The sequence below is a fragment of the Antechinus flavipes genome, chromosome 2, assembly GCF_016432865.1.
Source record: "Antechinus flavipes isolate AdamAnt ecotype Samford, QLD, Australia chromosome 2, AdamAnt_v2, whole genome shotgun sequence".
Taxonomy (NCBI): domain Eukaryota; kingdom Metazoa; phylum Chordata; class Mammalia; order Dasyuromorphia; family Dasyuridae; genus Antechinus; species Antechinus flavipes.
Window position 1 is genome coordinate 523,356,579 of NC_067399.1, and position 14,608 is coordinate 523,371,186.

The 14,608-nt window shown below is 36.8% G+C and overlaps 1 protein-coding gene across 1 annotated transcript in view; it reads left to right on the forward strand.

Annotated features, from left to right (window-relative positions):
- Window positions 1-14,608, forward strand: part of GLDN (gliomedin) — an 86,282-nt gene that overhangs the window by 65,921 nt on the left and 5,753 nt on the right. Inside the window, exons 6-9 of the mRNA XM_051980655.1 lie at window positions 1,973-2,110; window positions 5,294-5,377; window positions 5,465-5,590; window positions 11,500-11,650. Coding sequence (XP_051836615.1) covers window positions 1,973-2,110; window positions 5,294-5,377; window positions 5,465-5,590; window positions 11,500-11,650 — 499 coding nt within the window. The remainder of the gene's footprint in view (window positions 1-1,972; window positions 2,111-5,293; window positions 5,378-5,464; window positions 5,591-11,499; window positions 11,651-14,608) is intronic.

Here is a 14,608-nt window from a genome sequence, read left to right on the forward strand (position 1 = left end):
GGAAATCGAGAGGGCATCTAGGTGGTATCATAATACACAGAGCACTGAGCCTGGAACCTCAGATATTTACTAGCTGTGGTTCCCTGGGGAAATCATTTAATCCTCTTTGCCTCAGTTTCCTCATCTATAAAATGATCTGGAAAAGGAAATGCAAATCATTCCAGTATCGCTGCTAAGAAAACCCCAAATGAGGTCATGAAAAATTGAACATGACCAGAACAAATGAAAAAATAAAATAAAATAAAAAGTTGGTTAGGTATTATCTCCATTTTGCAGAGGAGAAAATTGATTATTTGAATTTCCTTCCTGGCTCAGAAGCACAGATTAGGAGAGATGAAATACTAGAGACAGATAGGAGAAGAGGAAAAAAAACCATCCTATATGTTGACATCTCTACAAAAAATCCCAGCCACTATATCTTGTATAAGAGTGTGAAACCCTATAATGTCTCAAGTAATTTGAGTTATAGCATAGTACAATACATGATGCTAATAATGATAACCCCTGCTGTTCTGTAAAAAATATAAACAATAAATACAGAGAGGCATGAAAACAAAAATGTTACAATACTGTTTTGGAAGGCAGAAAGTATGTAGCATATTTTAGAAAGATTTTCATCTAAAATACCTTAAGTAAGGTTTAGGAGAATAAAGTAGTCCACTGAAAAGGATGAAGCAATATTTAAATATGGAATTTTGGAGAGAATGGGTGGTACAGTGGCAGAGTAATGGGTTTGAAGGTAGAGGACCTGTATTCCAATCTCAATCCTACAACTTACTACCTTGGTGGTCTCAGGAAAATCACTTAACTTTGGAATGCCTCAGTTTCCTCATATATAAAAAAAAAAAGAGATTAGACTTTTCAGCCTCTATGGTCTCTTACAGCTCTGTGTATGATCCTATGAGTCCTGGTTTTGCTATTTATTAGCCATATTACTTTAGGCAGGAGAGGAGGAAGGATGGGAAGGAGGGAGGTAGGAAGGAATGAAGAAAGAAAGGAAGATAGGGATGAAAAGGAAAGAGGAAGGAAGGGAGAAAGGGAAGAAAATAAGAATAAGGACAGGCAGAAAGGAACAAGAGAGGGAAGGATGGATGAAAAGAATGATGGAAGGAAAGAAGGAAAGCAGGAAAAAGGGAAGAATTTAGAAATGAGAGAGGGAAGGAAGGAATAAAAGAAGGAAATAAGCATTTGCATAGCATCTACTATATACCAGACACTGTGCTATGCACTTACAAATATTATCTATATGATCTTCACAACAACCCTAAAGAAAGATGTCTTTATTATACTCATTTTACTGAGGCACAAAAGAATTAAGTGATTTGTCCAAGCTCACCCAACTAGTCAATGAAAAAGCCATGATATAAATATATTTTTTACCTCAAAGCCAGTGCTCTTTTTCACTGTATACCACTGCAGTTTCGAAAGAGATTTCAATAATTAGATGACTAACAGACATTCTTTAGAATGCACTTCCCCAATCCAGAAAAAAAAAAAGTTATTGGAGGTCCAGTGCCTAATCAGTGGCTACTCGTTTAGTCTTTAAAGGGAATATTGTTTTGGATTGATCCTCTACTTTATGTCCTATGTCAGTGTCTCATCATGAACAAGAATGTGGCCCAGAATTGAAAAAGTAGCAGCTAGGAGAGTGTCCCCTAAAAGGCAGAATGAAGGATGGGGCTTGGAGTCAGGCCCTACCTCAGACACTTAGTAACTGTGTGTTCACAGAAAATACCAGGATTCATAGAAGACCAGAGGTTTCCTAGTCTAACCCCTTTTAATCATTTAAATTTTCTGGGTCTCAGTTTCCTTATCCATAAAGGGGACAGAGTCATTAGCATCTCAAGTTTCTTCCTGGTCTAGGTCTATGATCCATTGAGAAAAAAACCAACATCCTTCTACTATGTGGAATGAAAACTCTATCTATGACAATAATGTCATTCACTCACTTTCTTTCTCTGTTTCTCCCTAGGTGCCAAAGGTGACCAAGGTCCCCCAGGCCTCCCTGGCCCTCCTGGACCCCCTGGCCCTCAAGGTCCACCTGGCCCACCTGGAAGTAGAAAAGCCAAAGCCCAACGCCAGCCAAATATGTTTAACGGCCAATGCACAGGTCACTAAAGCCCCCGGCCTTATCTTGCCCTTTTTTGTTTCTTGGTACTTCAGTACCTTTTAATTACATGTGCATTATTAACCCCATTTTGCAGATGAGAAAACTGAGGTATACAAGGGTTAAGTCTCTTGCCTAGATTTGCCCAGATTATTAATGAAAGATTCAAGATATTAATTCAGGTCTCCTCAACCTAAAATTAATTATCTTTCCAAAGCACTACATTGCTTCTTGATGAGCAATAGCAGTACTTGGAGGGCTAATACATATCATTTAGAATAGACTCCACACCACATTACCCCCCAAATCCTATCTAATGCCCAGTAGATTTTAGTTTCGCTTACTCCCAGATTTTTTAGCTAAATTCAGGGAAAAAATCAAACTAAAAAAAAGATTCTTGTCCAAAGGTAGCTTCTTTATCATAAACAAAGATGTCAATCAGAGCCCGAAGCAGTAATAGCCAGGGACAAATCTCAATTCAATTCAAATTTGTACCTAAACCCACATCCTCCTTGGCTGAATCCTTCAGATTGCTTCTTTCTTTGCCCACATGCACCGCTCACTGACAATCTCCCCCCTCAATCACCAATCCATCCAAATCTTTCTATGCACCCTTAGAAACTTTGTGCTTTCAAAGGAAGGAAATAGTCTGACAGTAAGACTGGTTGCATCTGTTATCTCTCGTTTATATATATTATTGTTAACAAAGATATTAGTGCTGGAGATATAAGTTCATATTTAGAGATAGAAAACCATTAATAATAAGGATATACTACAAGTCATTCAGATCAAGGGGACAGGTTTGTTGCCCAACTTGAAAAGCAAGTTTTTAAAATTAATTAAGAAAAAGCTACTTTGATTTAAAAAAAAAAAACAACTCAAGGAAGATAAGGAGATTTTCTACAACATGAGATGATGTAGAAATGCAAGGGATCATCCGAGATAAAGCTGGGTAGCTAAAGTTTATTAGCGTGTGTACATTGAATATTCATTGGGATATCTAAAAAGGATCAACACGCTGAAAAAATAAGTATCCTAGAAACATAGAACCCTATGGTTGGATCCCAGACAGACAGACCCACAGAATGTCTGGTCTCTTTCGACTCCATATTGCAGATATTTCAGAATCTACCTATGGAGTTATTTGACCCAGTGTGCAATTCTGGTACTTAGAGAGCTATACCTCCCTCTTCTTTCTGGAAGACGCATTAAGGGAACACTCAGCTGCTGGGGAATGTATGTTTTAAAAGATGCTCTCCCCCCATTGAAGCTGAATTACAATGCTCATCACCAGTTGTGAATTATTTTCTCTCACTGCATAACTACACCTTTTCTGATATTCAGCACCATCCTCTCCATTAACATTGTTCCCCTTTGTCAAGGCTTCTTTCAGAGAATGAACTACAGCAATCAACTCTGGGTGAATAAGAGGGATTTTGCCAAAGCATTCATGGAGTTTTAATTTGCCAAATGCATTGCTAGCCAGTAACGGGTGGTTCCTGGAGGAGCTCTTTATGCCACTTAGCATCTCAACAAAGAGGCAGGATCAGTTGTGTCGGCACAAGTATTGGGGGGAGGAACTACATTCAGTGAGATGCTATTATCTCCCCTTCATCTTTGAGATAAATGCATTTTATTCTCCTCACCAAGACCCCTTCATTTGAAAAAAAATCTCTCTTTCTTTCTCACTTTCTTTGTCTCTCTTTGTCTCTCTCTTTTTCTCTCTCTCTCTTTTTTTTTCTCTCTCTCTCTTTTCTCTCTCTCTCTTTTTTCTCTCTCTCTCTCTTTTTCTCTGTCTCTCTGTCTCTTTCTGTCTGTCTGTCTCTGTCTCTGTCTGTCTGTCTGTCTCTCTCTATCTGTCTCTCTGTCTCTCTCTCTGTCTCTGTCTGTCTGTCTCTGTCTCTGTCTGTCTGTCTGTCTCTCTCTCTTTGTCTCTCTGTCTCTCTCTCTGTCTCTTTCTGTCTGTCTCTGTCTCTGTCTATCTGTCTTTCTCTCTCTTTCTCTGTCTCTCTCACTCTCTCTGTCTCTGTCTCTCTCTCTCTTTCTCTCTCTCTCTCTTTCTGTCTCTGTCTCTCTGTGTGTGTCTCTGTCTGTCTGTCTCTCTCACTCTTTCTCTTTGTCTCTGTCTCTCTGTCTTTCTCTCTCTGTCTCTTTGTCTCTCTCTATCTGTCTCTCTCTCTCTGTCTCTGTCTGTCTCTCTGTCTCTCTCTGTGTGTCGTGCTCTGTTTCTGTTTATTTTAAATCTTGGAGATCAGAGTGCTACCAGCTTCTCCAGTAATGCACTAAGCAATATTAAACAACAGAAACCTGACTGGCTCATTAGATGGCCCTAGTTGTCAGGATACTGGGCAAGCCCAGAAAAATACCTTCCTTCCTTTGAGCAATAATTTATGAAACTGTGGATGAGGCAATCTGCTAAGTGCTGGGATACAAAAATTAATGCAACTCATGCTTTGTCCTCAAGAAGTCTAAAATCTGATAGAAAGGGGAGAAAGGACAAGACTATAGCTCTGATAATAGGAAGAATGAGAGTAGGAGGAGTACTATGGGAAATTTTAGGGGTGAGTTCAGTAAACATGTAAATTGAATTGAAGGAGAAATTATTTTTCCTTGGTTATAAGGAAGAACGTAAAGAAGTGGCTTCCTGAAGGACATAACATGCTTTTATGGTCAGAGACTAAGACCTTTCCCCTTATTTAACTAAAAATAAGACAGCTTATGCTCCAGAAAAAAAGACCTCTTAGTATTATAGGATTTTAGAGTTCAAAAGACATTAGACCTCATTAATTCGACCCCCTCCTTTTACAGATGAGGAAATCAAAATCCGGAGAAATGACAAGATTTCTCCAAAGTCCCAGTGGGAGTGAGCAGCAGAGCCAGGCTTGGAATCTTAGTTCTTCTGACTGCAATCTGGAGCTTTTCCCTGCGTTAAAAGTTAGTTATTTCCTGGAAGTCAGTATCTTAAAGAAATAGAACTAAATCTCAATGGCTCATTACCCAGATTTATATCCCACCAATCAAATCAGGCTCCTATAACACAGCCTAATAACTCCATTCTTTTAGAGGCCCAGAGTACTGCAGTTAAGCTAGAAGTGAGGTGCTAGTCTGATTCCCCAAAGACTATATTATAATGGAACCTATTACATTAGCTATATTTGTTTCATTTGTTTTTTTAAAACTCTTTAGGTGACGCCTGTGCGGTACCAAATGATGACACACTGGCAGGAAAACCAGATGAGAAAGCAAATGAACACCATTCTCCACAAGCTGGTAACAGATTCTATGCTCCCTGTTCGAAAATTTAGAAAAATGATATATCATAGAAAATGATAATTCTCCGTTTTGCTCTTTTGACAGAATGCATCATTGCATCTATTGGAAGTCCAACCGAGGTGATAAAAGTTAAGGACACATTTGGAACTTGGATGAAAGAATCAGTGAATAAGAGTGATGAACGAATTTGGGTGACTGAACATTTCTCAGGTATCAATGTCTGCCAGATATATAAACATCTGTCTTCCAATTATAGTTAAATCATTTTCTATCTCTGTTTAAAACCCTTATTGGGTTTTATTTAACAGCTATTTAATAAAAAGAAATTCATTTTTAAAGGCATACGTGACTAGAAAAGAAGGTTCATTTTTGTTTTCAATGGCTACTTCAGAGGATTACTGGAAAGCATTTTGTAAACCTTGAAGCACTATATAGATATGAGTTTTTATAGCTTTTCTCCATGGAGGCATTATTGAACAAGAACCCTACAGTTGGAAAAAAGCATGATGATTAGTAGCAATCTGCAACTGAAAGGAGACTTAATTCCAGTGAGATGGCCGATCCATCTCAATCAACAAATTAATCAATTAATAAGTATTAAATATCTGTAACATGCCCTAGTATACCACACTATTAGACTGTAAGTTTTTTGAGGGCAAAACTGTCTTTTTCTTCTATTTGTATCCCTACCATTTAGCATAGTGCCTGGCATGTTGTTAAATGCTTAATAAATGTTTATTGGTTGATTGATTGATTGTCTGATTGTGCTAGCCACTAGGGATTCAAATTAATTAAGAAACAATCCTTGCCTTCAAAGAGCTACATTCTATTGCAGGAGTTAATATGTATGGCGTTAGACTCTGGATTTACTCTCCCAAGCCCCATGTGCATTAGTAATTCAGGTCCTCAGAATAAGGCTGTTTTACATCTTCTCATTAACATTCTAGCAGGTCACCTGAGAGGCAATGGGATTTTTTTAATGCTATATGCTCAAGTCCCCATGTGGTATATTCCCCCCACTATCACTGCCAGTGATTAGCTCTCCAATATCATTTAGGCTGTTACTCATCTCCTTGACATCACTGATAGTCAAATAATATCAATTAAACATTTACAAAAGTTCTCAGTATCTTCATGTTGTTAAAAAAAAAAAAAACTATCGAGGATCTATCTGTTCAAAGAGTTTTTGTTCACATGGGTTGTATTTATAGCTATTTACTATATTAGAAATAAAAAATAATTTAGGATTTGTAGACCCTCTGAAAGGGTTTCAGAGACCCCAACAATTCTTTGGACTACACTTTGAGAACCACTGCTTTAAGGAGAGTAGTCTCACATTTAAAGTAACTATTACAAATATTTCTTCCTTCATCAGGATCATTTCCAGATACAATAGATGAATGACTCTCTTGTTTTCAGAACATGGCATCTTGGCCACTAGGTTTACCTATTACTAGATTGGGCTAAATAGATCACCCATCATGGCTGGCAAGCTCCATTGACACTTCCAACATTGAAAGTTCATAAGATCATTCTGTCTTTAATACTTCTTCACCTAAGGTCAAGAAAGAATAAACACAATCTAAAAAAGAGAAGGGAATAAATATGCATAGAGTATATACTATATTCCAAGAACTATGCTAAGTGCTTTTTACAAATATTATCTCATTTTAGCCTCATAATGGCATGCAAAGTAGGTTATTACTCCCATTTTACAGTTGAGGAAACAGATAAACTGAGACTTCTCAAGGATCACACATCCAGTAAAAGAGACCAGATTTAAATTCAAGTCTTCCTGATTCTATTCACTGGTCCACCATGTATCTTACAGAAGAAACAGTAGAGTTATGGATGCATGGACCCAAATGCAAAGATAAGGATCTAAGGCCTCTCTAGAACTTTACAGTATTTCTTGACTTGATTGCCACCAGGAAATAGAGAATTCCTTCACTAGAGCCTTTCATGTGAACATTCAGTTCTTATTCCATAAACAATTAGAAATTATTATTATAATGCAGTAAACAGACAGGAAAGCCACAGAATACTTACTCATGTTCTGAAATAGAGGTTCTTACATGCTATCATAAATTTCTAGAAGTAGGTACTCCAAACAACCACATGGATTCACCAGGCAGAACAGATTACACAAGCTCAAAAGACTGGACCATCATTGGTTAGCCTACTGTATGCATATAAGCATGTAGAGAATAATTATAAAATAAATATAAGATAATTATCCACTCGTTATGGAAAGAAGTCATTAGGAATTGGGGAAATAGGAAAAGCTTTATTTAGAAGGTAGCACCCGAGTTTTGTCTTGGAGGGAGTAATGACATGGGGCAGAAATGAGGAGGTATTGCATTCCAGGTAGGGGGGAATGTTTAATCAAAAACATAGAAATGGAAGGAGTGCTCTATGTGAGAAACAAAGAGAAGGTCAATCTGACTGGATTATAGAGTATGAGGAAAGGAGTAATATATATCATGAGGTTGAATGGATAGGTTAGAGACAAATTCTGAAAGCCTTTAAAATGAGGAAATTCTTATTTTGTCCTCAGAACAATACAGACATTTGGGGGTTTATTCGTAGAAAAATAATAAGGTTATATCTGAACTTAAGAGAAATCACTTTGGGAGCTATAGGAAGGACCAACTGGGAGTGTGGAGAGACTTAAGACAGGAAGACCAATTAGGATATTGTTGCAGTAATTTAAGTAAGAAGTTAGATTAAAGTAGTGGTTGTGTGAGTGGCTAGAAGGAGTCAGATGCAAAGTTACTGTAGAAACAGAAAAATTTGTTCATTGATTGATTATGTGGAGTGAAATATGAGTCAGAGGGTATGCATTTAGGGTACTGGAAGAATGGCAGTGCCCTAGACAGAATTAAAGAAGTCTGGTAGATAATGAATTCTCTTTGAATATGCTGAGAAGGAGATGTCTTTGGAGCATCTAGTTTGAAATGTCTAGTAAGCACTTGGTGATGCCGGTTTGGAGCTCCAGAAAAACTAGGACCAAGTATGTTCTTCTGTGAGCCATCTGAATAGAGATGATAGATCATCCCATCTATATACTAAACCAAACATATATATCTTAACTCCTCCAAGTCAATTGTAAATCTTTAAAAGTATGACCTTATCTTCTTTGTACCACACATAACCAATTGGCAAGGCGTAGAGTTGTGCTCTACACAAAGTAAAAATTCAACAAATTGTTGAATGAATTTTTTTTTAATGAGTCAATGGAAGTCCTATTGGTTTCTCATTTGTAAAGTCTTTTAAATTTGTCCCTTTCTTTTCATTTCCACTATTAACATCCCAGTTGAGACCCATAGACTTAGAACTTAAAGAGATTTCAGTATAACCATATCTTTCATTTTACATCGAAGAACTGAATCCCAAAGATCCCAAAGATGTAAAGATATTTGTCTATCATCACACAGATTGTAAGTAGCAAGAGCCAACATCAGACTAAGGTCCTTTGATTCCATGCCCAGAGTTCTTTTCTTGGCACTGTGCTTTTGTCTCTGTCTCATGCAATAGTTTCCTAGCTGATTTTCCTATTTTTAATTTCTCCTCATTTCAGTTCAAATTACAGGGTGTTACCAGATTAATCTTCTTTAAATGTTATTTCATTATATCAGTTTGGTATCTTAAAACCTTGAATAACTTAGCTCCAGGGGGAAGCTAATTAATGCAATGGAGTCAGGAGAACCTGAGTTCAAATTCAGCTTCAGACACTTAATACTTCCTACCTATATGATTCTGGGTAAGTCACTTAACCCCAATTGCATCGACAAAATAAATAAATAACTTTCTTCCAGGATAAAATAAAAATTCCTTAGCCCCTGGCTTTAGGGATCTCCATAAGCTGATCCTAAATCGACTTTTTAACTTTATTTGTGACTCCTTTTATAAGTAGTCCCTGCTTTAGGCAAGACTTCTCTATTCATTGTTCCTTGGATGAATCTGAAGCTGTGCTGCTTCCTTAACTTTGCTCATATTCTTTGACCTGACCAAATTCCCTTCCCCTACTCTCTGTGTCATTTCTGCCTGTTCTTCAAAGATGAGCTTAAATCTACTCTCTTTCATAAAGAACTCCCTGAGCATTTCAACTCATAATTGTCCCTCTCCTAACCAGCCCACCACCACCACCAAGAGCAAGCCTGTTTTCATTTGCATCACTTATCTCATCCTTGGACTGGTAATTATCTTTTCAACATGCATTTGCCTTTTCTCCCCAATTAGATAATGAACTCCTTAAGCTTATGTGTCACATTTGTTTCCCTCATTGCATAGTACCTAGCTTAGTACAGTGCTTTGAACAAAATAGGTGTACCGTAAAACTCTATTGATGAGTTGATTTAAACCAGTGCTCCCAGTTTTAGATGCACTTTCAATATGAAGATGATTTGCAGTAAAATGGATAATCAAATTTTATAGTCTTGGCTGAGTTTCTGTGTAAGTCCATATAGACACAAGAAGAGTTCAAGTTTCTGAGTGTTTTTGTCATTGGCAGAAATTGGCTGGAGTGAAAGATCCTTGAAAGAGAATAAATGGATGAGATCAGATACAGTATGAAGGCTGGGGTCCTTTTGTTAGTAAACTTTCTTTTTCTTTTGTAATATTTTTTCTCAATTACATCAGGTGAATGTTCAAAAATGCAAATGGGTTAAAAAGGAAAGTTACTTGATAGACTGATTTAAAATAAGTCAGAGGTCACTCTTTCATGGTTGATGAAATTGTAATTGTGTACAATAATTTTGGAAAGAAATTTGGAAAGTAAAAGTTACAAAAACAATCATATTCTTTATCTAACAATGGAATAATGAGGAATATACCCTGAAAGAAAATAGAAAAAGAGCTACCTAGTAAAGATTTTCATGGTTAAATAAGCTGTGGTTCATTAACATAATAGAATACAAAGATGCTATTAAGAATGACAAATATAAAACAATCTATAAAGACTTTTATGAAAAAAATAAAAAATGAAAAACAAGAACATGTATCTTTTCCTTCTGCTACTGCTGTTGTCATTGAGATCTATAATTTCATTGTTGCAGTGAATTTCTGGTGAGAAAAATTTCTCATTACAAATGGAGGTCAGTAACTCTTCTACAAGTTGTAGATTAAAGAATTGCTTGAGAAGTTAAGTGACTTATTTAGGGTCACACAGTAAGTTCCAGGAATCAGGCTCAACTCACATCTTTCTGATTGTGAAGAGAACCATCTCCCCACTATGGCATTTAGGAAGAAAAAGGAGTAAGAATGAATACACAAAGAATCTTGATGGGATCAAATGAGAGAAAGCCCTTTGCACACTAGTGCTAGCTAACTAATGGAAACTTACAGGGAGTGACCAAAAAATCTTTATCATCTTTTTTGTACACTGAAATTTATAATGTAAAGTTACTAAGCAAGTTTAGCTATTTGATGTGCCATACTGTTTTAATAAAATGTTTAATTTTTTAAAAAATAGAATAAAATAAATCTCACGCCTTTAGAGTGAGAAGGACTCTCAGAAGCAACTGATTGGTCAATCCATTCAAGATTTAAGTTGGAGCTGGAAGAGAGGTCCCCTAATGCAATTCCCTCATTTAACAAAAATATGAAACTGAGGTACATTTAAAGGTTATAGGTTTTAAAAATTATAGAGTACTAAGTGGATGAGCTGAGATTTGAAGTTGCATTTTTTCTGTCGTGTAACTCTGCCCAGAGGAGATAACCTAAGCTTTCTAAATCTAAACAAATGCAATGGTTTTCACTGTTTTCTAGGTAACAGTTTGGAGTTTGGAGTCAAGAAAGATGGAATTCAAATATAACCTCATACATTAACTGTGTGACTGATCAAGACACTTAACCTCTGACTCAATTTATTCCTCTGTTAAATAGACATAATAACAATATCTGCCTCTCAGGGTTGTTGTGAGGATTAAACAAGACAACTGTAGAGCATTTAGTACTGCATATAGTATAGTATGGGATAGAGTAAGCACTGCATAAATATTAGCTATTATCATCCATTGGTTTTCTTCATCAATCTAAATTTTCCAATTGAACAGCTCATGAAGTCATTGCAGAGAATGTGGGCAAACACCTTGACTTCCTTTTCTGTGCATTCACAGGCCACATGGTGAAAGAATTTAAGGATCAAGTCTCCCTTCTGAACAACAGTTACAAGCCCATTCACCTCAGGTACTTATTCTACGGCTGTGGGCATGCTGTCTATAACAACTACCTCTACTATCAGAAAGGAGGCTCCAATATCATTGTGAGGTAAGTGAAATTTAATCATCAAATGATGACATTTGAGAGCTATGAGGGTCCTGGCAGACCATCTAGCCCAGTAGTTCCCAGTACCTTTTTTCTTGTTATTTCATGATCCTCTTTCAGTAGCAACAATATATTATTCATAATATTCCTTATAATTATTTATTACTTAAGGCCCCGTTTGAAAATTTTAGTATTAGCCCCTTTGGACATTGTCTAGAACTTCCAAAAGGTTAATAGATTATAAAATGGGAGCCACTGATCTAGCCTACCCCCTTTTAAAAATAAGAAAATTGTGCCGAAGAGAAGTGAACAAGAAATTTAATATTTAACGTTCATTTAGCTCTTTTAGACTTACATTTATTCTTGCCTTTGACCTTTGAGGTAAGCATTGCAAGTATTATTAGCTCCATTTTATTGATAAAGAATCTGAATCCAAATAAAGTTTAAGTGACTATCCAGTGTCACATAGATACTAGTCAACAGAAGTAATAATAGAAACCACATCTTTCTGACTCCACATCCAGTACTCTAGCTCTTTGCAGAAGCCAGTTATAGTTTTACTACCATTAAGGGTTTGACTTATTGCTTTGTTGATTGTACAGACTTAAGATAATGATGAGGGAAAATAATAATGCAAATTAAATTTATAAGGGAATCATGGGTACATGACTGGGGAGTCAAGTTGTTAAACATTTACCAGCAAATTGCTGATCTATTTACACTGCTTCTCAGTGACTTACCTATGGTCATTTGACAACTCTAGAGACAGAACCAGAACCAGCCCTAATCCTGTGCTTTTTCCACTAACATGCTCTAAGCTCATGAGAGTTAATAATACTTTAAAAGTACAGAATCCCCAGGAGATGTTTCAGCTTACAGGACTAATATCCCTAGCTTGAGCACCCAAAAAAGAGAACAATAGTTGATAAGAGAAGCTAGAGGGTCACTAGCCTTTGAGAGAGGAAATATTTCCTGGTATTAGAAAGAAACAATTTCTTCTCCATTTTGTTTTTATTGAATTCCTAATACCCCTTGAAGTCACTGGAGATCAAAAGCTGCAACACCACAATCTGTTTTAAGATCAATCCTTTTCTTTGACCTGATACTCATTCAATCACTATAGCCAAAAGAGTATAACTGAGGGGAAATAATGTGAAATTAGTGTGGAAAGATAGGATGGAATCATGTTGTATTTAAATGCTAGACAGTCATTCAATCAATTATTAAAGGGATGATAGGAAGCCATTAAAATTGCCTAATTAATAGAGTTACGGATTAGGGTAAGGGTTGCTATAGATATAGAATGTCATGTGAACTTTCAGATAAAGTCACTGTATTAATTTTATCTAGCTGCTTTACTTTGTTACAGAAGATTTCTCATGAAGTGAGAATAATTTGTAAATGTTTGTAATGTAAAAACAAAACAATAAATTTTTTAAAAGCCTGAAAAAAATGTTTGATCAGGAATAATGTGGTAATATCTGTGTTTTTAGGAGTATCAATTTGTTGTTGTTTGTCCTTCAATAGCTATGTGAAAAGTATATTGAAGAAGAGAGAGTCTTGATGCAGAGACACCAACTAAGAGATTTTTAAATGGTTCAGGTAAAAGGTGAGGAGGACTTGAAGTCAGATGATGGTCCTGTGAATGAGGAGAAAAAGATGGTTTTGATAGATGCTTTGGAGCATAATCCATAAGATTTGAGAGTGAAGAATTGAAGATGATCCAAAATTATAAATCCAGGTGGCTTAGAAGGTAGTGGTACTTTTTAATAGATATGAGAATGTTAAGAAAAAAGCTGGATTTGGGTGAAAAGATAGTAAGTTCTGTTATGGACACGTGGAGTTTGAGAAGCATTTGGAGCCTCTAGAGGGAGATGAGAACAACTAAGAAGTTGGTGATGTAAAACTAAAGCTTGGGAGAAAAATGAGGGCAGAATATATAGTTTTAGGAGTCTTCTCCTTTGAGATGATATTTGAACCCAGAGGAATTGATGAGATTATCAATAGAGTATAAAAAGAAGTGGTCCTAGAATAAAGCCATGTGCATAGAGAGGAAGATAGCAGTGATGATCCAGTCAAAAGCAACAAGGAAGTGTCAAACACCAGAGAAGCACCAGAAGAGCCCCATCACCAAAACCCAAGAAGTTAGTTCCTAGGATGAGCAAGTAGTCAAGATGCAGAGAAGTCAAAAAGGATGAGGGCTGTGTGAGAGTCATCGGATTTAGTGGCTAGATTGGTGATAATCTCGGAGATGGCAACCTCAGTCAAGTAGTGCAGATGAAATGCAGAATGCAACAGATGAGAAAAGAATAGGAAATAAAGCAGTAGAGCAAAATATAAAGGACTTTTTTTTTTCTGGGAAGTCGGCTGTGAAAGTGGGGAAGGGTATCAGACCATAAATGGCATATGCTAAAGCAAAAAGCACAGATCATGAAATTTGGGAAAGTAAATAAACTGAGAGGCCAGTAAATAAACTATCCACATCAATAAGTATACTGAAGTTCCTTGGCATGAGGAGGAGTATGGAAGTGGGGAAGTAGACATAAGCCAAGAACAAGAGAGAATGATGTGGAAGAAAGTATTTATAGCAACTGAAACCTGGGCAGGGATGAATGATAGAAATGGATGGAGTGAACTTCAAAGGAGGAAAGTGTCTGAGTAATGTTGATCTAGAACTAGTGGTGAGGAACGAGTATGTCTGGGCAAGTTGGGAACACAAGGGAAGATGCATCCAATGCTGGAGAGAACATAGGTGGATTTTATTCAGTCTGCCCTGACTTTCCATGTCCCAGGTGCCATTAGAGCTCACTGCTGTGATCTGGTAAAAGTCCGATTTAGTGACTCTGCCTAAATCCCCCAAAACTCCGGATTTCACTAGAAAATCAAAAATGTCTCTTTGGGCAGGAACAAGGTCATCAGGCAGCCACTCTTGGTTCAACTTAAAAATCAAACCTGACAGGG